Raw genomic sequence first — 25,645 nt, 5'->3', positions numbered from 1 at the left:
CAGGTAAAGTACATAGCAATTATGGGATAACATTTTTTCTACAATTCAGAAGTTTAAAGGTGGGTTACATTTTATGGTATGAAAATTCACATTGCTTCCAAAATTCATTGACCTGTGGTTTTTTTCAACATGCCTATATGTTTCATATTTATTCCCCCCCTTATTATTTTAGGTACTGAATTTAGACCCCAGTTGTACAAGATTTAACCAGTGACTGAGTTGCAGAAAGACTTTCCTGGGTGCTCTCATTGGGTCTTGTCCAGTCTCCCCTTCTCTTCAAGAACCCTGCTGAATTTACATGGCGGGTTGGAAGATTTGTGTGGTTTTTGTCTTTTTTTCCTTTTTCCCCCTAATATGCCCTTGGTCATTGCCATTATTCTCCCTTCTGCTTTGTGCTAATCATGGTGTAAGCAACACCTTCACCCAAGGAGAACAATGTCTTTCAAAATCCCAGGTGATTCTGGAAAACCAGGAAAGGGAAACTAGAAGCAGCCTTCTTAAAAGGAGGCAGGGAGAGAACCCAGGGACTTCTGAAGCATTTGTTTTAACTCTGACTTCTAGGAAAAAAATGTAGAAACCCATAAACTGCCTAAATATCTAAAATCAGAGGAGGTATTACTGTTGCTGTATATTAAGCATAAACTTGATTTAATTTCCTCCAGGGAGCTGGTGGCAGGGATTGTGGAGGAGGGAGGAGCAGTGGGTGGCCTGTGTCCTGGCGACAGTAAGCCGTCTGTTAGCATTTAATACGCTTTTTCTCTTAACTGACTTGGGGAGCTGTGATGTAGAGAAAGCTGTAATGAGGTGAGGTAAACAACTGGCTGGAAAAGGAGAAGTTAAGAAGGGTTCGCCATTAAGGGATTTATCTAACGGCTGCTTTGAGTGCTTTGTCTGGGGCTTGGTGCTATTCAATATTTTTGTTAATGGCTCGAATAATGCAATAGAGAATCATTAAACTCACAAATGCTGGAAGGAGGGTTTTGGAAGCGTGTTGGAGTACATGATTAGGTTTTGGAAGATCTTAATAAACTTCATTTAAAAGGAGAGATAGGCATGCGTTTTTTTCTGTGTATGTATGTGAGGTGAGTAGTTGGGTAGGTCTCACCTTCAGACAAAGACTTGTGTGGTGCATAGGGTCACAAATGGGATGGCAGTCACAAAAAAACACCACAAACCCTCAAATCCTACAAAAAAAAAACCACAAACCCACAAACCCTACAAAAAGTAGTGCCCTGCTGAGTACCAGAAGAGCGTGGCCTGCAGGATGTCGGGAAATAATCCTATTCTGGTCCTTGTTGAAAAGATTTCAGCTGCAGCTCTACATCGTCTTTGGCCATGGGCTCTCAAGGAAGAAGCCAAACAATGAGGGAATTCAAAGGAGATCACCCAGCATGATCAGAGGTCTAGGGAAAAATTACTTGAGTTGAAAAAGGAATAATCTATTTGCTTAGAGATGAGAAGCCTTAAGGGCTGGAGGGAGTCCTTTGCTTTCAAATGTATCAAGAATTAAAAAGAGGAGGGGGGCTGTAAATTTTTTAGGATATGATAGGATGGGAAGTACTGAGCCTGAAGACTGGCAAGGGAGACTCAAACATTTCCGGGCTTTATTTCTAACCTAATGGGCCAGTGTACGTAAGCAGTGAATGATTACAGGGATGTCATGTTGTTGTGTAGCATCCTTAAAAACTTGGAAGCATCTGTCAGGCATGACAGCATAACTGGTTCTTTGGGGCACGAGGACGGACTAAGTGATCTCTTGAGGTCCCTTCCAATTTTCTGTGATCCCAGGAAAATCACTGGGATTATATCCTGCCATCCACAGTGATGGATGAAATGCTAGAGAGCCAATCCACTGGCTCGCTGGTTATCAAAGCTTTGAAACTTTACCTGTTTGATTTAGTTCTAAATGCTGCCTTGCAAGTTGGGATTTGGAAGAACAAGGCATTGCAATTAAATGTCGAATTAACGAAGGGGGGGAGGGTATGCACTGCATTTAACTTCACACTTCTGATTTAAGTGCCAGAATTAAAATCATCAGCTCCCTGTGTGGTCCCCTTATTTGTAAGAATTCAAGTGACATTAAAATTGGATTAGTAATGAGCTTTTGGTTGAAGGACCAATATTAAAATCAAGGGAGTCTGAAGGAGGAGGGAGGGGGAGTGGTGGTTTCCTTGTGAAGTCTTCGTTGGCAGTGGCACACTGTTTGTTTACACGGATGTGCACACATCTGCATCTTCCTCTTCTTAAAAGCTTTAGCTTCATCTCAGCCGTGCGCCAGAATCTTACTTGCCTCTTGCTTTATAAATTATTTACCCTCGGACTGCGACGCATTTAAACTTTTTGAAAATAAAGGTATATATTAGTCCTCCTTTTGTGACTGATAGGATCGGGGGAAGAGCAACAGACTAATGGAAGGGAATAAGGAAGCACTTGGGAGCCGCTGGCTCGTTCCTGACAGTGATTTGTATGTCTGTAGGTTATTAAAGTGCACACAGTGTCTTGTAAAAGTGTGCCTGTTGCCTTTTCTTTGTTTGACTCTAGCCCACTCTCACCTAGCTTGGGGGGAGCTGCATTTGTAGGGGTGATTGTGGCCCTGGATTTCTTTGCCCCTGGTGGGGCCATGTTAAAGGTGCATTTTTTCTCCATGAAATTTTTCTTAATTGCATCTCTGCGGTACCAAGAGACTCCAGCACGGATTAGGTCCGTGGTATACCTGACGCTGAACAGATCCTCAGCGAAACTTCTCTGCTGAATGTTGCTCGAGACAAAGGATGTTGGCTGTGAAGGAGAAGAGACCGAAGTAGTGCTGCAGACGGGCACACGAACGGGATATGTGCCCTGGATCTCTTTGATTCCTGGTCCAGTAGCTTTGTTTCGTTGTGTGTGGTCTCTTCTGAGACTCTGCGTTGCATCAGTTGTAAATAAAATTGGCTAATCTCCCTACAGTGCTCTCCAGTTCAGTAACGTAACCTCTTCCATCCCCTCTCCTTTGTATCAACTTCCATGGACTTGTTTTTTTTTTTCTCCTTTTTGCTTTTTCACATTTGAAAAATGCTGTTCACTGGAAATTGTGCACGCTAAAAGAGGGAGGAAGGACTCTTAACTAACAGCTTTTTTATCCATTGATGATAGATTGGTGTCACACATCAATAAATAGGCAATTCTCATAGCTGCCAACATTATTAGATTGCAAAAGCTGGTAAATTTACAGGCTCCCTTGTGAGTCACAAATGTCTTAAAAACCCTCACAAGTAATTATTGGAAATGGAGACAAGTTAATGCAGGTTTTGTCTGTTCATTTCTTCTGACTTTTTCCCGGTTAGAAGTCATTCAGCACTTTACTTTCCTCAAGCTGTACGTATTTGTTCAATGTCCCGTAGCCTAACTAGATACATCGACCAACTTCTCCACGACGGCACTGCCGAGTCAGGTCTGCACGTCCCACTGCAGTCGTGTGCCCTGAAGGGTGGGCTTTGGGATTGCAACGTAATAGGTTTTACAGTAATTGCACAGAAGCTCAAAATGGTGAGATGAATTTTGGCAGTCCTCTTCTCTTTTTTCAGGGTGTTACAGGGGATTATTCCAGTAATTATTGAAGTTGCACGAGGCGACGGCCTGTGTCTCCAAGTAAATAAATTCCCTTTCAATCTCCAGAATCTAGGAGCAGGAGTGAGGTGGTGCAGCGGGGTCGGTTTCATCTCGGAGGATGGAGTTTGCCCTGGTAGTGGCAGCTTTTCCTTTGCGGAAGGCAGCAGGTAAATGGCAGCAGCACTGGCAGCGACCTGAAGCTGACGTTGCGGCCATCCGCTTTGTCTTGGCTCCACCCAGTGGCATGAGCCTGCCAGTTTCCCCCTCTGCAACCACTTCTGCAGGAACCTCAGGCTGCTGTACATCATCAGGGAAGTCACGGTGTTGGTTTTCGTAAGGGTTAAAGCATTGCACAAATACACTCTGCCTTTATGCTCCTGTACCCCAGAGCGTGGCTTGAGCTTGGGCTTGATCTGTCCCAGTCCCTGGGCTTGGTGCTGCTCGGACCTTCCTGTTCTGCACCGAAATGGATGTTCAGAGAGCCTGGAGCCAGGCTGGCACCTGCTTGCAGAGGTCCAGCCCTCCGGACCAGCTCTCTTGCTGCCCAGACACACTGCACTGCTTTTCTTCCCGTTCTCGGACCAAAGCAAGTCCCCACCTCAGCTGTGCAGTCGCCGTGCAACTGAAGATCGGCGTCATTAAAAATTGCACCGTAGTAGCCCGAGGACGTACACATCAGGTGGAATTTCAGAGGCAAGGCCCAGGCTCTGGGGGCTCCTGCTGAGGAAACCAGGGACAAATTCAGGCCCTGCATCGCAAAGAACAAAAAACGAAGTGTTTTGCAGGAAGGTAGGAAGAGGCTGGCTGGAGAAGCCGTGGCACTGTTCAGGAGGGGCTCCTTTCCGAGCAGCAGTACCGGGATGTTGTTTGCTTTAGAGCCTATAAGAATACAAAGTGTTTTTTTGTCAGGCTTTTAGCTTTAAAATGGATTCCTGTTGCTATTGCATTTACACTTCCTTTTGGCAATCTAAAGAAATGTTTTTACTGAAGGAAACAATGACATGCATGATTGGTTTGGATATTGGAAGCCACATAGTGATTCCAGAAGCACTTACGCTTTTCTGAGTAAACAAAAGCAATGGTTGCAGGTCTTGCTGGAGAAATTTTATCTAAAATAATTTTTCTCAGCTGAACACTCACCAAATCGGATGTGTTTCAGCAGGGCGCAGCGCAGCCTTAATGCTGAGAAGTGCTTCGGCCCCGAAGGTGGGACAGTAAGGAGTCCTCCTGAGGTCCCTGAGTTGGCAGAGCCCTCGTGAGCACCCAAAGGCCATGAAAGTGGACAAACAGAGCTCAGCCAGCATTGCTGTTGGTGTGCTCACAGTGCCCGTGCCATGTCCGAGCACGGACCTTTGGTGCTGTGCCGCTCGCTCATCTCCCCAGCAGGAGAAGCCGTGATGGCAGCACTGCCCTTCTGCACCTGCTCGTCTTCAAGGCTGGTGCATGCTTAAAAACTGCTTTTGATGGGCAAAGAGCCCTTCAGACTGGCCTTGGGAAGGGTCTGTAAGTTACGATGTGGTTATTGGTTTGTGTTCTTACCTGCCATTAGTATGGGAGCAAAGGCAGTATCTACATGGGAATAGAAAACCTCTTCCTTTTCCCTGCCCAGTTCTCATCCTTATGCAGGAATTCATTTCCTTCTTCCTACTGTTTCTGTTCAAAGCATGGAGTACGAAATCTCTTGAAGGTCACATTCCTCCTTGAAGCTAATGATGGTGTTTTTCCTAATCCCGTTACAAGGTCCCCAGCATCATTAGATGCAAGCGTTACAGTTTAGCTTCATTTGATAAGCTGATGAAAGGGGAAGGCAAAGGCTCCCTGATGCAGGAAGACATTCAAGTGTCTACTGTAACGGAACATGTTCAGAAACGTTATAATCTGCTTAACTTCGGCATCTTGGTGGCCTGGTGCCGTGCCTTTTGTAGAGCAACACAAAGGGCAGAAGGGGCGGCGATCCCGATGGGTCCCTTAAAAAGGAGGAGTGGCTGGTGCACAAGGGCTTTGAACGACTCGAAATTTTGATTGTTTTACCCCCAAGCCTGAAAATAGGAGTCTTGGCTATGCCATGAGCTCCCCCCTCTGGCATCAGGATGGTTGTGAGAACATTAAAGACCCTGAAGCCTTACAGAAACGTGTAGTTGTGGAAGAAGGTCGGGTAAATTCTTGCGAAGTGTGATATGAAGCCTCGGAAACCAGACTGCTGACAGCACCGCACCGATGCACACTGCCATGTGGGAAGGATAAATCCCTGCGTATTATAAGGTTGACAAAAAGGGTCTCTACTTCTACTGCCATTTCAAAGGTTTTGGTGGCCTTACAAGCTGGGCTTGAACTGGTGGCCGCTGGGTTGGTGTCGAAGGGGAGCGTGCCCTTTTGTCGGCGTCTCGGACTCGCTAGGTTGTTCGTACAGCAGCCTGCGTTTGCTACCGTAGTATTTTATGTTTCCTTTGTATAAACCCTTCACATGACTAATTTTACGGGCCATTTCTCCCTGCTAGGTGCTTTGCCTCTGGGCCGCAGCTGTAGATTCAGCTGCGGTTGGGTCTTCAAAGGGTTTGGTCAGGTAGAAATCTCAGCATGGAGTTAAAAAGTCCGGGAAACATTTTTTTGTTAAGTCTGGTGCTTGTTGCATGGAGCTGCTTGGAACCATCTTACTATTAAGGCTCTCTGTGAAAGGAGTGAGATCTAAAAGTCTTCAAGTTAATTTGGACAAATGCTAGAGATTACCTATGAGCTTACAAACCATGGGCTTTTCTAAGAGCAACGTCACAGCCTTTCCTCCTAGATCTGTGTAAAGAAAGCCTTTTATGTGTAGTAAAGTAACAATACTGGCTTTAACTACAGCAGATTTTCTAAATCCTCTTTTACGTCTTCACACACCCGCTACCAGCCAGTAAATCACTTTGGTGGGTAATGCCTCCTGTTGCAGCAGCGTGTTATGAAGAGGTAGGTGGAAGTTCCCTTACTCCTCCTCCTTCTCACACAAGTCACCGTGATGAGGTTTTTAATTGATCTGAAAGAAGACGAAGCAACTGGTGGCTGTGCAGTTCTGTTACTAACTTTCACTGAATTTCACCGTTGCTTACACCATTTCTTTCCCACTGATATTGTGTGAAGGCAGGGTCTGCCTCTGCCTCAATTTCTTTTGCGCTTTGGGTTGTAAGTATAATAGTCACCTCCATGGCACATGTTCTTCTTCGCTGATTTTCCTATCCCATGCAGCACTGTCGCAGTAACTAGCAGTTACTGTAGCTGCTGGATAGCTTATGGAAGAACAAATTATCCTAAGATTAGGTCTAGGTTGTCATTATGCAACGATGCGGGCTTGAAGTGCAATTCCAAATATTAATTCTGTAAGAAGTGAATGCGGTTTTGTATCTAGTTGTCCAAACATTCCAGTTTTCACGCATTGCCATGAATATTAATTATGAAGATACGTGCTAGTTTCCAGTCCAGTCACAAACTGAAATGCACGGGGCGGTCTCGGAGGTAGTCCCGGGTATAGATGTCTTCACTGGGATTACAGATTGATCCCCAGGGCGTATGAAATACTTATTCTGTAATCTTTTGGCATAAAGTAACCGATCACAGATCCCATTTAGGTTGGCTTCTCTGCCGTACGTAACTGCAGGATGTGCGTGCTGCTAACGACACCGATGTACCCGTGCAAGAGAACTGAAACCAGAGACTGGAATCCTAGCTAACTGCACTAAACCTCAGGTCAGTTTTCAAGTGCGGCTAGGTTTCCTGTCTGACTGAAGCATTCAGCCTCTGTATTCATTGTAATGAATCAGTAGGACCCAAATCAGCGGGTCAGATTAATTAGCAGCAGCAGTGCGAGAGCTGCGTGCCCTGGGAAGCGCCGGAGCTCGGTGCTCTCAGCAGCATTCAGCACCAGCACCCAGCGCGAGCAGCTGCTCACAGAGCACTCTGCAGACATACTAAATTTACTCCGAGCACTGTGCAGACATACTAAATTTACTCCCACCAAAGAAGTTTTTATACTTTCGAGTGGCGATAATTGATGGGCTGTACCCTCGGGAGAAATAAATCTCTACGAGTCAGATTTATGAGGACCCTTATGTTTATTTGTCAGCATGACACTGTTGTTACAGGGATAAACCAAGCGAACGGGAGAAAAGCTGACATGTTGAAAAATGTTGTATCCTATTTCTGAACCGGACTCCTGCAGTTTGAGAGCCATAAAACTTTCCGTCTCGTCGTTTGGGACGAGTGGCTTGGCGGATTTGAATTTGTCAGGGAGCTGAGGACTGGGAGCTGTGCAGGTGTTTCTTCAGGAAAGAATCCCAAGGCATTTTTGTTCTTCTGTGCTGTAGGGATATTGCACGTTTTTGTCAAGTGCCTGATTAAGTTTGACATTTGAAAATAGAACTTCACGCAGAAATAAGTACTGTACTTCTGAGTATTTAATTAAGATGTTTAGTTCCTGTCAAGCCTGGTAGTTTCTCTTTCCTGTTAAGGGCAATACGTCTTCAACTGCTGAAATTTCAGAAACCTGTACTTAACCTTTAATCGTCATTCCATTTACATAGAAATCTGATTAACAACTTTTAAAGTTCAGGAGCTGCGAGTAAATGCAATTAAAGCCCTTTTGGAGTCTGTTATTAAGAGCTGGCATTTAATGAAGACTGAGGGCACACTACTGTTACCGTCTACACTGTAGCAGGATGTCTTAAGCAATTAGTCGAAGGCATGAAATACACGAAGTGTGCTGTATTATCCATGAGTGAACATGGTTGATATTTAAACAGCATGCTGCCTTTTCCTCTCTTTGCTGCGGCTGTGTCGTATGTGCCACTTGGAGTAGCAGAAGCTCAGGTAAGTTGGGTTAGTCAACGCCGTGTGTCGTACACGTCAGGATTGCACGTTTCTTTCCTTGGGAAAGAGGATGCTCTGGGAGGTGGGTGTGTAGCAGACACTCAATGTGAGTGAATGCATCCTCTTTCTCTGTGATTTAAAGATGTTTAGCTTTACTTGAGTTATAAACAGGAATTTCTACCCCTGCCTTCCTCCCTATAAAATGCTTTCTACCTCTGCCTTCCTCCCTTGCAAAATGTGCAGACCCAATGAAGGGTTGCTGATTTATAACTGGCAGAGCCGAAATCCGCACACAATTACCTGTTCAACTCTTACACTCCTCCTTGACCTTTTTATAGGCTACGTGAACAAAAGAGAGGCCAGTCAAACCGAAAGGCAGCGGGCTCGAAACTTGTGGGAAAAGGCTTCATGTTGTACAGTCTATGAAGCAGGTGGTAATTGCGCCTTTCTGATTAAGTTTATTGCTTTTTGCACAATTTGAGAGTACAGTTGGCTGCTTACCCAGGCTCTGGGTCGTACTGGACCGTGTGTGTTTCCCAGCTTCTCATCAATCACATCAGAAGGACCATGCACTGAAGGGGCGTGTGTGTACATTTGTAGGCATACACTCATTTTTACATGGTCATTAAACAGTCCTAGGAATTACAAGTTATTGCCCAGAGGCCAGTTGGGTTTGGCTTCAAAAACTGCAAAAGTCTTCCCCTCACCCCAAACAGTTGCCATCCCCATCCCAAACCCCTCGAGGTGTGTAAATGTGAATGTCTCGCTGGTTCCAGTTGTAGTCTTGCAGACGCCGTGTCTGCTTTCCTATGGAAACGTGCACCAGCGGGTTGCTTTTCTTTGGAGGACATGAATCATCTGACTGACTCCTCGTGCCGCCCACCTTACTTCTGTTTTTTTTTTTTTTTTTCTGTGTGTTTTGTTTTGGTGTTGAGGGCCTGATACTGAAAGGAGAAAGCATCCATGTGGCTTAGATCATTTCTGTGAGCACAATCTGTATTTGCAGAGCAGCTGACGTGCCTGGAGAAAATGAAGTGCTGTCCGTTTGGTTTACGACCCAGCTATTCAAGTTGACTATTGGTAGCTTGAACAAATGCTGCTGGCAAATTTATGTCTCTTTTATTAAAATAAATGCATAAATAAAAAGAACTACTGGGAAAGCTGGAATACAGATGGTCCAGCTCCTGTTCCTTTGTGAAGGCCAGATGACTAAATTTCAGAGGAAATGTCTTAAAACTCTCTCTATCAGTAAACTGAAGAAGGGCCTGCACCACGCACCTTTGTGTGAGCTGATCCTGGGTTGTGTTATATGGCTATTAAAGCCACTAAAGGTAGAAAGCAATTGCAAAGCCACCCTTGAGGACTTGGAAAAGAGGCAGCTGTCTCAGCATCACACGCCTGCTGCATGCTGCAGAAGATAAACTTACCTGCTGCAGCTTCTCAGCAGCTTTTTCTTTTAGCTGCTTGATTTCAGAGCCAGATTTCAGAGCCACGAGTGTAAGTTAAGGTGAAACTTGTAATATTGATGCAGCACAGGTGAGTGGGGATGGAGCTGGGAGCTGTAAGAGGCCTTTTATATGAGCTGTAAGAGACTCATGAGCTGTATATGAGCTGTAAGAGGCCTTTTATATGAGGCACAACCTGATGCTCTCAGTGATGTTTCTCTTGGATCTTGCGGTAGGGAGAGGGCTTCCCTTCAAACCTGTTCGGTTGGATAATGGCATGTCATAGGGGTGTTGATACATCACAGGGTTAATTAGCTAGCATTTGCAGAAAACACTGCAATTTAAATCATTATGCCACGCGTTCTTTACTGAACCAAAGGCCCTTTCTTGGTAGAGTGGGAAAACACAATGAGGGCTGGTCAGCGCTGGCTTGTTCGAGGAGCCTACAGCCTGATGTCGATGGCTGGGACAGCACCTCTAGTTTCTCCTTTTGCTGTACCAGCACCTGTGAAAGCCATTGTATCAGTACATACACACCCAGGTGACTTCATATCTTCTCAGGAGACTTCAGCTCATCCCTACATCAAGTGCAGCCGGAGCTTGTGGTGCGCAGGACCAGCTATGAAGTCCACGCACGTGTCACCAAAAGGTTGTGAAGTGAAGAACTTCCGGCTTGAAACCTTCCCAAGCAATGCGAGCAGGTGTGCAGTTCATTGCCAATAAAAACAGCTTTGAAGGAGGTGTGGGTTTAGAGCAGTTACAAGGTTTGTTCCCTTGCTCCCCGGAGGTAAATGCACATTCACAGGTCTCCAGCAATGGTTGTGCTAATTGACAATTAGCATTGATAATGAATGTAGTAGCACTGGCAGTGATAGCATTATCTAAATAGTTCTCGGGTTATTTTTTCACTTTTTTCCCAAAATGCAAAACAAAAGAATTCTTGCTTCTTGTTCAGTAACGGAGTTGGGCAATGCCTTGAGAGAATTAATTCTTGAAGGGTTTTTATTCTTGTGTTTCATTTAAATTAATTTCACGGGCAACAAGAGGATTAGATAAAGCAGGTTGTGTAGCATTAAATTGCATTCATGGCACCTAAAACTTGTTTTTATTCTTTCAGCCTTACCTTGCTGCTTTGCCCTGTGTTGTGTTTGCCATTTGTGTACCCAGCCCCTGCTGTCGACGTGGTACAACTTACAGAAAGCTCGGTGCTCTTAGAACTCAAACTTGCTTTTTTTTTTTTGTTAAATCCACAATTTCTGCAGCATTGTAATTATTAAGAATGTCGGTACTACACGTTACTGGGTAATCAGCTCTAGACCACCGTCTCACACAGGGTGCCACCGCTTTTCTTGCCTTTTTCTGGCACTTTGCTACTAGTTAGTCCGGTCTCCAGAGCTTCAGGAATGCTGCTTTTAACGTGTACAGCGAAGTGAGCGCATGTCACAGGAGTGTCGCACTAGCACTGCTTCCATCGCCCCTGAAGTCACCTGTGGCTCCCAAACCATCATCTCAGCAATGGTTTTGCCAACGCGTGCTCTGCGGTGTGCTGCCACCAGGCATCTCCGAGCGTCCCCATTCAACTCGGCGATGTAGTGTAACGTGAACGTTGTCTGCTGTTCTGTTTGTAACCAGCTTGTCTCATTGAAATCCCATTAGGAAGTCTGCCTTCCACTTTGCAGTCTCAGCTTCTTGCTCCTGGTGTAACTAAAAGGTAACTCCAAAGAGTTCTCGGCGGCTGGTGCAGAGCAGGAGGGGCGCATGGTTTGACAGCTGCCTGGTGTGTCGGAGCAAGAAGCTGCAAATAACTCTTGTCTTCAATTGCCAGTACCACACAGTGAATTACTGGAGATACAGAGACTGTTATTTCTGGGTTTCCTTTTCTTTTCTTTTGACTTTACAGATTCTGCAAAGTGTAAGGGATGTTTGCCCAGGGGTTGCCAAAGTGAGAAGTTTCCTCCAGTGCAAACCTGTTCCCAAACCCAAACGTTAGCAGCGGCTGTTTTAATTTCCTCTTTAAATGGAGATGGTAATTAAAAGGTGCTGTGTAGGATTGGTACTTCAAAAATCAGCAGTTCCTTCTTGCAGGAGCTGGCCCTGAATGCCGCAACGGCTTTATTAAGATTCCCAGATTATAAAGCCAACGGAGCTGTCGTGATCCTCTCGCCTGACCTCTGCGTAAAACAAGCTGTGGTGCTTTCTTGATCTAATTCCCGCTTGAAAGAGGGCACGTCCTTTAGAAAGCAGTCCAGTCCTGACTAGGGGAGAGAAGCAAAAGTCAGTGGCGGAGAATGCAGCGTAACCTTTGATGTGAGTGGTTAATTATGCTCTGGAAATGTATGCCTAGCTGTTAGTCAGAGCCCGGCCAGCTTCAACTTTCCAGCCTTTGGAGTTTTTTTTTGTAATTCATTAGCGAAGACTTTTCTCCTCAGCTCTGTGCTCAGTGTTACATGCTTGCGGACTGATCTAGTAACCTCTTAGCCTTCTCTATGCTAAGCTAACAAGGCTTAGCTCACGACTTTTTGGTGTCTGGCCGTAGTTGTGCCTTCCAGCCTTTTAATAACTTCCAGGCTTCCTTCGCACACCCCTCCGCCCCCTTTCTGCCCGCTTTTTCTTTGTAGGACTGCCAGGGTTTCATTCAGCCTCCCAGATGGGTGACTTCCAGATGTGTGACCGACACGGAGAGATGCTGCTAACTTCTACTTCTGACAAAGCTCTTTGCTTTATGTAGCCATTTCCAATTAGCTAATTAATATCCACTGTCACAGTGGGAACTTCTCTGCTGATGATTATCTTCGATATTCCCAAATTTTCTACAGTCATTGCTTTCCACAACAGTCCCATAGATCCTGACTCATTCTTTTTCCCCATGTGTGTAGAGCTACACATGGTGACCATGAAATTCTTACAGTAGCTTGATAATATTATAAAAATAATATAAAAAAATATTATTCTGTATTATTTTGGATCAATGATCCGCTACTCATATAATTTACCAATTTCTCCCCAAAGTATTATCAGCCGCAAACCTTCCGTAGTCATTATTTCCATAGGAACTTGAGTCAGGAAAAGTTCTGGTCCACTCGTTGTGGAAAGTTGTTGCTTCAGAAGCTTTTGCCACTGCTTTCTGATTGAGCTTCTTCTACTTGTTGCTCTTTTAAGAAAATAAAAACTTCGCCTGGCAATGAGAATTTATAACCAAGCAAAAGAGAAGGCTTCTGGAACAGACTTGCATTTCACGTGGAATACAGAGGACAAAAGGAAAGGAGGAATTTAGATTTCTGGGACCTAGCAAAAATCCTCAATCTGTGGCTTCCTCATTTCTACCTGGATGCTACGGATTTTGTCACTGTCTTGCTGATTTTTACTTTAGTGGCTGCTGTGCTTTCTGCTATTGTTTTGGCTTTTCTGTCAGATCCCTGTTGGAAATAACTTGCTCTCTTTGGGTTTATTTAAAACTAAATTTGACATCTAAGAATACCAGCTAGCCAGTATCTGTCTTCTGCAAGCCCATGTTGCTGGACATAGAATGCTGCTGTTCTCCCTTAATTCTTTTTTAATAGTCTTCTATCATCTCTTTCGTGATTTTGTCCCTGATCAATATGAGGTGGAGAGGCCAGCAATTACCTCTTCATCCCATTTACTCTTGTAAAATTCATGCTATGGTGTTAGTTTCCATTCAATCTCTAGGATCCCCCAAATATATGAAGGCATAACCAGTACTGTGAGAGTGCAGAGAGGTTTTAAGACAGGTTTAAAAGTTCTTTCGGTGTATTTTACGTACCTCTGGACAGGTTGGTAGCTGCTATTCAATGGCTTCGTTCATCAGTGTTAAAATACTGAATTGCTATCCCATGGTAGTTACCTGTAAGGAGCACACTGAAACAGAACGTTGTGCATTATGCTTTCTTCCAAATTTTATCAAAATGGAAATGGTTGGTTTTGATGTAAATGTCTCGGGATTTAGTTACTTAAACTATCTTTTCCTCGAGGTCTCATTGCTGCTGTGATCGGCAGAGCTGCTTGAGATGGAAGCATCTCCAAAGAGAACCGATAACAGTAATGTTTTAGGAAGAGATCCTCTGTTTTGAAATGGGATTTTCAACCATTCATCCTGCAGCATCCATCTTAATTCAGAGTATGTGAGGATGTGAAATACCTGTTTGCAGCTTTTACTTGATGCAATAGAGCCCAGGCCACCTATCTAAAACCTCAGAAGAGGCACAAAGAATGAATTAATTCTTTAGTCACTCTGTGGCCAGTCTGATTTTATTGCCTATGCTTTGTTCATTGACTTGCACAGGGGGCTCAACAAAAAAATTAAAAACGTGGATCTGGGAAGTCTCAGCAGGTGCAGTGATCAGCCACAGAAGCAAATTCTTGCCCCGTTGTAGTTCAGAGAGGCGGTGTACAACAAGCTGTTACCAGACCGACATGACGGACAGGATACACGTACCTCTCTGACCTTTTGAAATTTCAGAATTTAATTACGGCTCCAAATCCATAAATATTGCCTTTTTAATACAACATTTATATTAATTTTCATTTCCAAAGAGCAGCTGGGTAAAGAGTGCTTTGTTCTCTTGCTTTATGTACAGCTTTATTTGTTTGACGTTGATATAAATACGCTACATGGATGGCAGACCTCAACCATCGAACAGAAAGTCAAAAGTCCTTGTTATAGATGAATGGGATGTTGCAGACTTTACAGTCACTCATAAATCTTGCTGTACGTCCATGTGATTAATGTCTAACAACGTTTTTGATTGATGGCTTAGCAACTGCTAACCAGGTGTTATGGGACCAAATTGTCGAATCCCTTACTTCAGCATTAAGGAAAGCTCCTGTTCACCTTGATAGGCAGGAAGACGTCTGCTTTTTCTCGTAAGTGGGTTTTCAAGTTCTCTCTTGCTGTGATTTTGGTAAGTACATGGTCAGGCTCCAACTAATGACATTGAAACACGACGTTTGTTAGAATCACCTATAACCACGATAAGGGCAGAACAGCTAGGTAACGTCTAGGTGGAGGGATTAAGCTGAGGCCAACGATGATGAGTGAAGGCCATGAGTTGTACAAAGAAACGAGAAACTAAAACTTCACCCTAATTTTTCAAGCAAGTAGCTGGCAAGATATGAAGAGTGTCCCACATGTGAATAGTATTGCTTAAAAATGTTAAAGGCTTTAATCTTCGTGCTGTAGTTAAAAGCCAAATGTACCGTGCGCTGGAGATGTCTCCTGTCTCAGCTTCTCTCCGGCTTGGCTGCGTATTGTAACTGTTCAGCCATGCTTCCAGTTAATTACTTGGTCCTGAAGAATCGGTGTAACTTGAATACAGGGCACTGGAGCACAAAGAGCTTTGATCTGTCGTGCACGGTTTCTGCTATGCTTGGATTTTATAACTTAAAGATGAACTTTGAGAATAGTTATCAAAACCAGCAATTTCTGCTGCTCGTACAAGCTTTTGACTTTTTCAGAGCCTTGCGCCTTAGCATCCTGCTCTGCCTACCTAGCAATGCCATAAATGAACAATTTTCTCGTTTCTCCTAATCTGCAGTGTTTTCAGAACTGTTCCGAATATCAAACCACAACTGATCTTTTATTTCTGTTTCAATTTTTAACTAACAGGAGCAATTCGTTATATTCCTAGCACAAGCCTCTGTTGCCTTATTGTAGTCGTGGAGCACAGTGCGGTATTATGCACTTCGTATTTCCCAGTCCTGCATATAAAGGGACATCAGAGTCCCGGAATCCATTATAAATAGGTTTCATCCATAACATGAGAACAAATTGCTAAATGTTTTTCTTTCTTTTTTTTTTTTTTCAAACTTGATTAAGTTTGAGGGTTTACTTACATTTTCGTGGCGATTTTAAGGTTGTTAATTCAAGTAGAGAAGATGAAATGCAAATATGCGAATACAAACGGATTTGGTAAATTACTGTTAAAAATTAGCACAGCGATTATTTTACTCTTAACAATAAGCATGCATTTTAAAAGCTTGTGCTCAGGTAAAGTTTTAATAGAGACATTTTAAGAGTTGGAGTTTTTATATTTTACTTTATTTTTTCCCAAGTAATCGTGAATTGTTCTAATTAGGGGCATGATACCATTTGCCTGGATATTTATTCGTATGTAATTTGTTTTAACATAGACAGCGCCGCACTGATGTATTCCTTTCATTAAGACAACTCTCTTTGATGGGCTTTGACTAGCTAATTACTGAAATGGAACACATTACTAATAGCCTCCAAGTAGGTAGAGTTTTCTGAACATAAATAATGAATTTCTGAAAGCACTGACAAAAGTTAATTTTTAAGGGGTTTCTTTCCGTCTTCAGACACAGTGAAATTAAAAGCGAGTGACTTTGAATCTGTTTTTGCTTCTGCACCGTGGAGTTACTTGAGCAGCACCAAACACCAGACCAGCACTTCGGGCTGCAGGGGTTTCACAAAAGGACCCCATTCACAAAGGCACCCGCCAACCCCTCTCTGAAGTTATTAGGCTAGAAGAAAATCAAATTTAAACTGAGTTTGAAGAACTGATGACTGTGGGAATTTGTATTTTCAGTGGTTAAAAAATAAATAAATAAATAAATAAAAAATCAACGGTTTGGGAGCTATTAAAGGGCAATTTTTGCAGCATTCCCAGGATTTTTTCCAACAGTGATCGTGACCCTTAGTATATCCACATGAATTTACACATGCATGTTTTATATTTATATATACAAATATGCATACACGTGCCCGTAAATTTTCTCCATATGTAAACTGTGTTTTTGTAGTGGATTATATCAATATTGGTGACCTTTATGTTTTTAGGAGCTGTGGTATGTAATCAGTCTGTACAGGTCAGCTGAGAAGCCCCCCACCATCTCCCTGTAGCTACAGGTGTTGGAATCAGTTTGGGGAGGAGTGGGGAATCTGTAGAATCACAGATTCCTCTAGGTTGCAAAAGACCTTCAAGATCACCAAGTCCAACCATCAACCTGACCTACGGAGTCCCATCACTGAACCAAGTCCCTTGGTACCACGTCCACACGTCGCTGAAATTCCTCAAGGGATGGGGACTCCGCCACTGCCCTGGGCAGCCCGTTCCAATGCTTGAGCACCCTGTCCATGACAAAATTCTACCAAAAGTACAACCTAAACCTCCCCTGGTGCAACCTGAGACCATTTTGTTGCTTCCTATCACTTGTCACCTGAGAAAAGAAACCTGCAGCCTCCTTTCAGGTGGTTGTAGAGAGTGATGAGGTCTCCCCTGAGCCTTCTCTTCTCCAGACTAAACAACCCCACGTCCCTCAGTCACGCCTCGTACCTCTTTTTTCTTGTTCCTTCACCAGCTTCATTGCTTTTCTCTGCACACACGCTCAAGCAACTCAAGATTCTTGCAAGATACCTTCAATAGCATCAGGGTTTTGTAGCAGGTTGAATTGGTCGAGTAATGTAGGATGAGCTTTTATCAGATCAGTGACAGTGGCATATAGGTTACTAGGATCTCATTTCTGAAAATAAAGCTGAGTTTCTGTTAATTAAAACCGTTGATTTGTTAATTACCAGTCCTGTATAGTATTTAAAGATCCTAGACGTTCCGAGTCGCAGTGCAATGCTGTTGTGTCTCTAATGCAGCGTTCCTCCTCCTTCTGCTCCCAGATGCTGCTGACGGAATATCTGGATATGAAGAACACCCGCACCGCCTCGGAGCCATCCACCCAGCTTAGCTATGCCAGCTCGGGGAGAGAATTCGCAGCGTTCTTTGCGAAGAAGAAACCACAAAGGCCTAAAAACCCTCTGTTCAAGTAAGTGCCAGGATGCACTTAAAACTGGCCGTTAATCGCAGTTTCACGTGGGAGTGGGGTGTAAGTTTGGAGATGGAGGTTTAATGCCTGAAGCTGAAGCCTCAGTAAGATCTCTGTTAGGGATTCATGGCTGGTTTGTAGAGTGCAGCTCTTTCAGAGGCTCATTGCGGGGTTGGGATCCCATTACATGAGCTGCTGCAGAGCGTGCAGCCATACGTTAAGCCTATCTTTGTGCACAGTATGTTCAAGACCTGTTAAAAAGGGTGATAAAGGGGACCGGACAAAGAGAATTAAGATAACTGTATAATTACTAGATAGACTAAGTGGCTAATCCTATCACTTGTTCCTTTAATTCAAAGTGGAAAGAATTAAGTGGCTGGGAGGAGAGAGGATGAGAGAGGATAGGTGGGTGAGGGAAGGATTTGGGGTGCAAATTCGATGTGCAAGAATGAGGGATGAGGAGCGAGGAGCACTGTTACGAGAGGACAGATGGCCTTGCCAGTACACCGAGACTCAAAGGAGCTTTGCTGAATTTTTGTCTCATCTCTTGACTACCTGTGCTGGTCCATCCTCTTTGGCCCTTTGAGGATCTGGGGGAATTACCAAAATGTGCTGTTTTCAGAGCAGAGGCTCCAAGCTGAAAGTTCATGGCTTTGATTTTATGCTGCAGCTCTGCCCGTGTAACTGCGTGTGTGGCTGCCCCCTAACTCAGCACTGCCAAAATAATCTCTTTAATGACTTTTTTTTTTTTATATATATACAATGACATTGTTCTAAAGCAGTTGTTCAGGGAACATGCAGGTTTAACGGTAGGGTTGAGGGAACAGCAGCAAGGAGAGCAGTGCTGGGGAATACCAGCACCTTGGGGCAGTAACCTTTTACCCGTGCTCAGCTGCAGCAGGAGCAGCGTATCTGATGGGTGGACTCACTACAAGCTGCTGCAGGGCTGAGCTGTCTTTCACTACCCATTAGCGAGGTATTTAGCCTTACCAGGCTTTGCTCTCCCTTGTAGAAAGCCCGAGTTTAACAAAATCCACTGAAATGTTTGCTGGAGGGGGGAGCGATTGGAGGAGAGAGCTTGTGGTTTCCCCCTTTATTTTGCTGGGGATGGGTGCCGGTGAAGTCTGGGTGGGTTTTTCTGGGTGGGTTTTTTAATCTACAACATCCCATTTGTAATCTGAGGTAGATCATTATGTGTGGGGAGGTAATATGGGAAATTCAGTAATGGAAAAGGCTGAGAGTGATGGGGCAAGTGGTTAGGGGAGCTTCACATTCCAGAGCCTCTTTACAGGCTGTTTGTTGTTTTTTCCAGCTAAAATTTATTTCTTGATTATCCAGAGCTTGCAGAACTCCCTGTTATTTGCCCCATGGGCATGGGCACATAGCAGCTGTATTCTCTTAGTACCCAAAGGCTTTTGCACTTCCCTCTCTCCATCTCCCAGGATTAGCTGTCTGTATAATCTTCTGCTATTAGAAGGTTAAATGTTGCCTGGAGGATCTCAGAGGTGTCTCCTGCCACCTTGACAGCCTATGGTTATTCCTCCCCACCCCTTTTTTAACACTCCCGTGGCTGTTTGGGTTGAGAATTATGCTCTTTGAATTCACCCCGTCTTGCAGATCTCTATCGGAGCAAAATAGGGCTGCTCACCTTTTCATTCCACGTCTGTTCTTGGGTGTGCTTGGGCCATTTAAGTTTGAGGAATAGGGATGCTCTGTTTCACCTAGAGCAATTTAAGCCTGTATATTAGTTTGTCAGCGGAGAGTGAAGGTAGGTGTAATTGTTTAAAGTGAAGGTGCCTAACCTCGTAGGAACAGCGTGTCTCTTGCCACTCATGGTCTTGTCACCAAGTCATCGCCGGCACCACGGTGACAGCAGCACTTATTGGGAGCTCTTATTTGGTTATCTGTCTTCTGTCAGCTGTCACTATATCTATGGAAATCTCCGTTGAAATGGAATTTCTCAGTCCGCTGGGGGATGTGCATGTTTGATGGAGTGTTATTCTTGTCTCCTCTCCCATCTTCAGTGCTTTTTCGCGCCGGGCTGCGAGGCTTTTTCTTGCCTTTCCATTAGCTCTGTCCAAATCGGAGGAGCCATCCACTTGTCATCAGAATATCCGCGTTTAATTTCTCACCTCCCAAGTCTCTTAGGGCAGGGCTCCACCTTGTGTTTTACTCGCAGCTCGATGCAGGTATTTGTGCCGCGCCCTGTGATAGCTTGTTAGAAGCTGATTTTCTAAATCCAACTTCCTCTGGTGGTGTGTTCATGTGAAGACTTATGATCTAGCAGCAGTAGGAAGAATGAGGACTCTTGAATTGCGTCTTGCAGCAACTAGCATTTGGAAGGGACTTTGAATCGTTGGCTCCCTGTCTTGAAAACGGGTATAACTCACAGGGCGGGGGAAGTCACGATGTGTTCAGTTGTTTAATGTTGACTCAGAACCCAAAACCTTTGGGAATTCATGTAGCTTCTGCCATCGTAAACCTGGCTTTCTTCTTTTCCAAAAAGTAGCCACGTGTAGGTTGCTGTCTCCCTACAGATCAGATTTGCTAGACAAAAATTGGGCATTGGTGGGAAAGGAGTGGCTTGTACAAGCAGGTGTTGAACACCCAATGTGTTAGTCTCAGGCTTGGCTAAAATTATGTGCAATTCTGTGCTTAAAACAAAAAATCAACGCAGGCTTTGCAACTGGCGTGTCAGCATGGAGAGAGGGGGGGATTACAAGAGAAGAGAGGTTGAGTGGGAATAGGAACGTGGGAGAAGAATAGATCAAGGAAAGAGCAGAGGAGGGGAAATGGGAGAGTGAAACTGGATGGCTGTGGGAGAGAAGTGGATGTGCTGAGACCGGAGTCACTGTCTCAAAGCCAGGTCTGGGGCAGCAGGGGGAGACTCAGGTTTGTTGCTGCAGTTTGCCTTAACCTGAAGCTTCTGAGTTTGATGCCTGGAGAAGACCTCTGGGTCATGGCGATAATGTTATGTTTAATATTTCACTAGGGGAAAGAGGGAGCACATCACAAATATAAAGCCAAGAGTTTATCGTTCATTTAATTACTCTGCTGCGTTTGTTATGTTTTGATAAATGGTTATTAGCTCAGTCGCAGTAATGCTAACACTCATAGTCCAAATTAAAGTAGAAGAGCCTCATTAATAAAAATAACCTTAAAACTGTTGCACAAGAAAGCTTCCAAACGCTCGGCCCTTCTTTGTAGTGTGATGCTCAGGTTTGCAGTGTCCCTCTGGGTGGTGCTAATGCCGATTCAGCCTTCTCCAGCAGAAGGGCCTCAACACCATGAGGTCTTCACTATAAGGAGTTTGGTCATTAAAGACATCTTGTGCCACTTCAGCGATTTGAAAATGCCTTGACCCTTCTGCCTGCCCCTTCTTGGTCCCCAGTGCCCATGGCAGAGCTGCCCAGCGCCCACCCGGGCACACACAGGGCTGCTCTTTGTTGGATGTCCCCAGTGCTGAGCTCAGGCTGAGTCCTTGGGTCCCTCAGTAAGGGGATGCTTGTGTCACAGGGACACCCAGCTCAGCCCCCAGCAAGCTCAGAGCCACCCTGAGACCCTGCAGTATCAGGCCATTTTACTGTGAATGACAAAAGTCATGTTTATGGGGCTCCGTTACTTGAAAAACATGTCTTGTCTCAGGCTGATCCTTGTCGAGTATTGGAGCCATCCAATAAATACTTAATTTACTACATTTTAGTTTCAATGAGAGTATTACTTTTTAATTTGTGGCTTTATGTGTATGCTAGGTAACAATGTAGTTGATACTAACTCCTTGCTTTGGTTTGGATTTCACCAATTTTTTGGAGCCATTCCTGCTCAGAAGAGCATCCCCATGCTATGCAGGCAGGTCTGTGCCACCGGCAGCTGCCGACAGAGCTGTGTGGATCCAAGGTGGCAAAATATGGTACATCGGTGGTGGAGTTTTACAGGAAAAATGTGCTTTTGTCTGCCTTGGTCATTTTCCTTAACCACGCAGGGAAGTGCATTTTGTTCAGAGCTGACTGGTGCTTACAAGAAGGCCAGCTCTGTGGACGGCTAACTGCCCTTTTTTTTTTAATTACAGGTTTGAGTCCTCTTCCCATGCTATTAGCATGAGTGCCTATTTGCGTGAGCAGAGGAGGGAGCTGTACAGCAGAAGCGGAGAACTTCAAGGTGGGTGAATAATGTGTTAGTTTGGGTAATTCTCTTCTGCAGGAGCAGAATATCCTGTCCATGCCATGTCAAGGTATTAGTACCTCTCTAGTTTGCTGCCCAGGCTGTCTAAATCTCTCTATTATTTAAGGTCTATTTCTTTAATTCTTGCTCCGTCATGCAGCTGGGTTTCTTTTTATTCCCCTCTGTGTGTGTTCAGATAAAGGTCCAGTTCTTAAAAACTAGTCATGAAACAAAGGATGAAACACAAACAAGTCTCACTGTGAGCATTGCTTTTGGGTTACTTGGAGGTAATGCCTGTTTCTTTATCTGCAGTCTATTTCCCTGTGTCATATGTCATGCTTCTGGATTGTTCTGGGAGCTAAACTCACCCGTTTCGTATTGGAAATCAGAAGTTTCTGTTGGAAGTGACCAATTCTGTGTCTTTTGTATAGTACTTGAAGAGTTAGAGTATTCAAAAATGGTGAGTTTGAAGTGTTGGACCACTCTTGCTGGTTTATACTGCTTGTGACAAGTGTTGTGTATACACAGAGAAGTGTTCTCTGGGCATGGCATCATTTCACGTTTTTTGTGAATGGTTTAATTCACAAAAGTCTTGCTTTTGGAAGCAACCGCAGTGGAAGATCTTGAGGCTGTCATGTTAATGTATAGTAGGAATAATTTTTTTTCTGTCTCATCTGTTGTAGTTTCTTACTGGGCTAATCATAAAAAGAAAATAATATAAACTCTTCAGATATTACAGTGATGGACAGGGGTGGAACTTCTTGAAATCTTACTCATGGTAATTTTCAGATGGCTTTTATTCGAGGATATTTTATAATTTACAAGAGAATTATTGCGTGCCTTTGTGTTCCCTTCCTCCTTTTATAACTTAGTTGTGCTCAGCAAGAAGTGAAACCCAAAGCAGTGAGGTAAGAAGCACTGAGAGATGTACAGTGTTCTTGTGGACCGATCGCTTCACTTAGGTGACTGTAGAGGATCTTCATATTGATGATGAAATATGTAATGATGCACTCTCTGGCGAATATTCAGGTCCTTCTGCATGGACTGTGAGGGAAGAATCTGAGATAAAAAGATGTACTGAAGTTGACAGTTGCCCACACTGTAATCTCACAGCCATAGGAATAAAATAGGGTGAAGATCCCTGCCTTTTACATGATGGTATCACCCATTATGCACACTTGGAAGGTGTTCAGCTCACAGCTCTTCACCTTTTAAGACTCAGGTTCTCACCTTCAAAATCTGTCACATGTACCTGGGATCAGCTGGAAGAAATCTCCCAGTTCAGCAGGGTGTTGTTTAAGTCTAAGCTATTACACGGCACAGTCTTTTTTATTTTATTTTTTTAATACCAATGGATAGTAGGATTTAAGTAGTTACTTCTCCACAGTAATTACTCTATTCTGCAGCCTGCGTGGAGCAACTGGATTCAAAGCCAACAAGTTGGAAGCTGTCGAGGGGATTAAGTTTAGGATAGGGATGGGGCAATCAGGGAGCTCATAGCACTTCCCTCAAAAAAATTTTAAATCTCTTTGGTAGTAGTGCTGTTGCCTTTTGTTGTTTCCAGTTGCCTCCACGCCCTGATCTGGCCAGTTGACCTTGTTGCTTTAAAAACACAGAAGATGAAGGTATTAACAGTCTGCCTCTTCTTCCAGATGCACCATGGCTGAGATCCGTGTGGTTTTGGGATAGAGTTACCATTGCTGTGGCACTGAGCCGAGGAGGTGTTTTGAAATAGCTCCTTTCTTTTTCAGGGTTCAGAACTCGTTGCTGTTGGGCACAGCCAGATTTCTTGAAAGAGCAGCCCCTTATTGATAGAAGGCAGATCCCGAGGCAGCGTTTGTCACGAGCAGGAGGCTGTGAGCGTTTTTCAAGAGAAGAGGGTGCGAAAGAGCTCCGCAGACTTTCAGCTGCCGAGCTGGCGTGGGGTTGGACAGAACAAAGCTGAAGAGCTGACAAAGGAGGAAAGGACAAAATATAAGAATTAGCATGGATGGGGCCAAGATGATACTGCCCTTTATGGATGAATCGGAAGAGCTGAGACGTGACGCAATAGGTGACAAAAAGTCAATGTAGGGAGTCAATAGGGACAATAGATGAGATGACTTTGCTAAGAAATCTTTGCTGTTTAACCATCAAGAAAAGTTTCCCTTTGAACTTTATGTTAAAAATGTACTATCCTCTCTTTCTATTATAAGCTGCTGTTCCCTTTTAGGTAGCTCATTAATCTTCCTGAATCCCAGACCACAGCAAGATCTGCATTTTGATTTTTTTTTTCCCCCTTTTAAAGAGAAATACAATTTAATTGTTCAATCAGGTTACTGGAAGGCAGGCATGTGACACTCTCTCTTCTGTGAATGCCACACAGTTTCTCTTCCTGACAGCCTTATCCACAGGGATGATTTTTCAGTGGCAGCAGGGGGAGGGTGGCTTGTTAGGAAATCTTTTTTCCTGAAAAGGTCTTCAAAGAATCATATGCATTAAAAAAAAAAAAAAAAAAAAAAAAAAAAAGAACTTATAAAAGTTTGGCTCTTGCCAACTTTTTGAAATAAGAATTTAATTTAGATAGCCTTAAAATGTGTGAAGATCAGAGTGATGCTTTGTCATTAACCTCTCTCGTTTGGACTGAAATAGTACAGTGCATAAGGCAGACATTATCCCTCAGTGGGAGAAAGGGACTGGCTGTAAGTGATTTAGAGATGGAAGGATTCATTCTTGCGTCTTATTCCACTGAAATCAGAGGAGGAAGACGTAGGCCATGTCTTTTTCGCTTTAAGTCGGACACAGAAGTCGTTTGCCAATTGTCATTAAGAAGAAGAAATCAGAAGCAAGTACGTAACTGAAATATCTCCTTCTAGACTAACAGAAATGTGGTGCCTCGGGATGTTTGCAGAAGTACAATGTCAGAGGTGGTTTCTTCTGTACAAAACCCAAACCCCAAAATGATTGTCTCTTTTTTCTCTTTTTTCCTTTTTTTTCCAAGAGTACGTCTTGGCCGAGTGCTGGCTGGGGAATTTACATTTTCCTCCTTAGAGCCCTTCTGCCATTTGTCAGATACGATGTTCTTTTCATAGACAGTCTGAAATAATGGAGGTATATTTAAAAAGCAAATCAGTTTATTCCACGGGCGGCTGAATGACTGCAGCCTGGTTCATCGCAGATGTGTCCTGTTCTCCCTTAACACTTCTCTTTCATTAGCCACACTTCTCACCATGTCTCTCCATCACATTCATCCCCCTTGCTTCCTTCCTGGCACCCCTCAGCGCCTGCTTGTGTCCCTGAAGCACCCGTTAAGCAAAAAGCAACCTGTGCCACAGCTGGACCAAGCAAAGTACATCCCGACTGAGCAGCTCAGCGCCTTGGAAGCAAGTGTGCTGGTAGGTCCAGCAGCATGGAGAGCTAACAAGTGCCTGCTGATGCTTTTCCTTCTGTGGAGGCACGCGTTTATCCCACCTTTGTCTGCACGGCTGTCTGTTTCCACGAGACCTCTGAGAATTTACTGCTTTTAGGATTTATGCCTCTGTCACCTTCGGCTGAAATTGGCTCTCCAGCTCAGTTGTTGTGAGGATGGGACAGCCAGTTGGACAGACAGAAGATCAGATAACTCTTATTTTTCTAGGAAACCAGGCTAAAACATTGCTGTATTTCATTGCAGAGGTGGTTGCTTGTCGCTGGCTAGTGGAATGAATCCCATGCATGCCCCTTATTTCATTCCACTGCTGCCTTCAATTGCCAACAGATCCTTGGGAACAGAAGAAATATGTGGCTTCTCCCCATAGAAGGGGGTCAGGGACTGCAAGAGGGATGGAGAGGGTAGGAGATTG

At 44.1% G+C, this 25,645-nt stretch overlaps 1 protein-coding gene across 6 annotated transcripts in view; it reads left to right on the top strand.

Moving 5' to 3' along the window:
* The window catches only part of EXOC4 (exocyst complex component 4), a 382,143-nt gene that overhangs the window by 81,700 nt on the left and 274,798 nt on the right, over nucleotides 1-25,645 (top strand). For 3 of the 6 annotated variants that reach the window (XM_040546040.1, XM_040546031.1, XM_040546068.1), the window contains exons 8-10: nucleotides 17,518-17,663; nucleotides 21,733-21,821; nucleotides 23,477-23,545. In XM_040546040.1, coding sequence (XP_040401974.1) covers nucleotides 17,518-17,663; nucleotides 21,733-21,821; nucleotides 23,477-23,545 — 304 coding nt within the window. The remainder of the gene's footprint in view (nucleotides 1-17,517; nucleotides 17,664-21,732; nucleotides 21,822-23,476; nucleotides 23,546-25,645) is intronic. The other 3 variants (XM_040546059.1, XM_040546051.1, XM_040546077.1) reach the window with 1 other exon arrangement.

This window comes from Cygnus olor, chromosome 1 (genome assembly GCF_009769625.2).
Source record: "Cygnus olor isolate bCygOlo1 chromosome 1, bCygOlo1.pri.v2, whole genome shotgun sequence".
In the NCBI taxonomy this organism is placed as follows: Eukaryota; Metazoa; Chordata; class Aves; order Anseriformes; family Anatidae; genus Cygnus; species Cygnus olor.
Note: the sequence above shows the minus strand (reverse complement) of the source record. Positions and strands in the feature narration are given on the sequence as shown.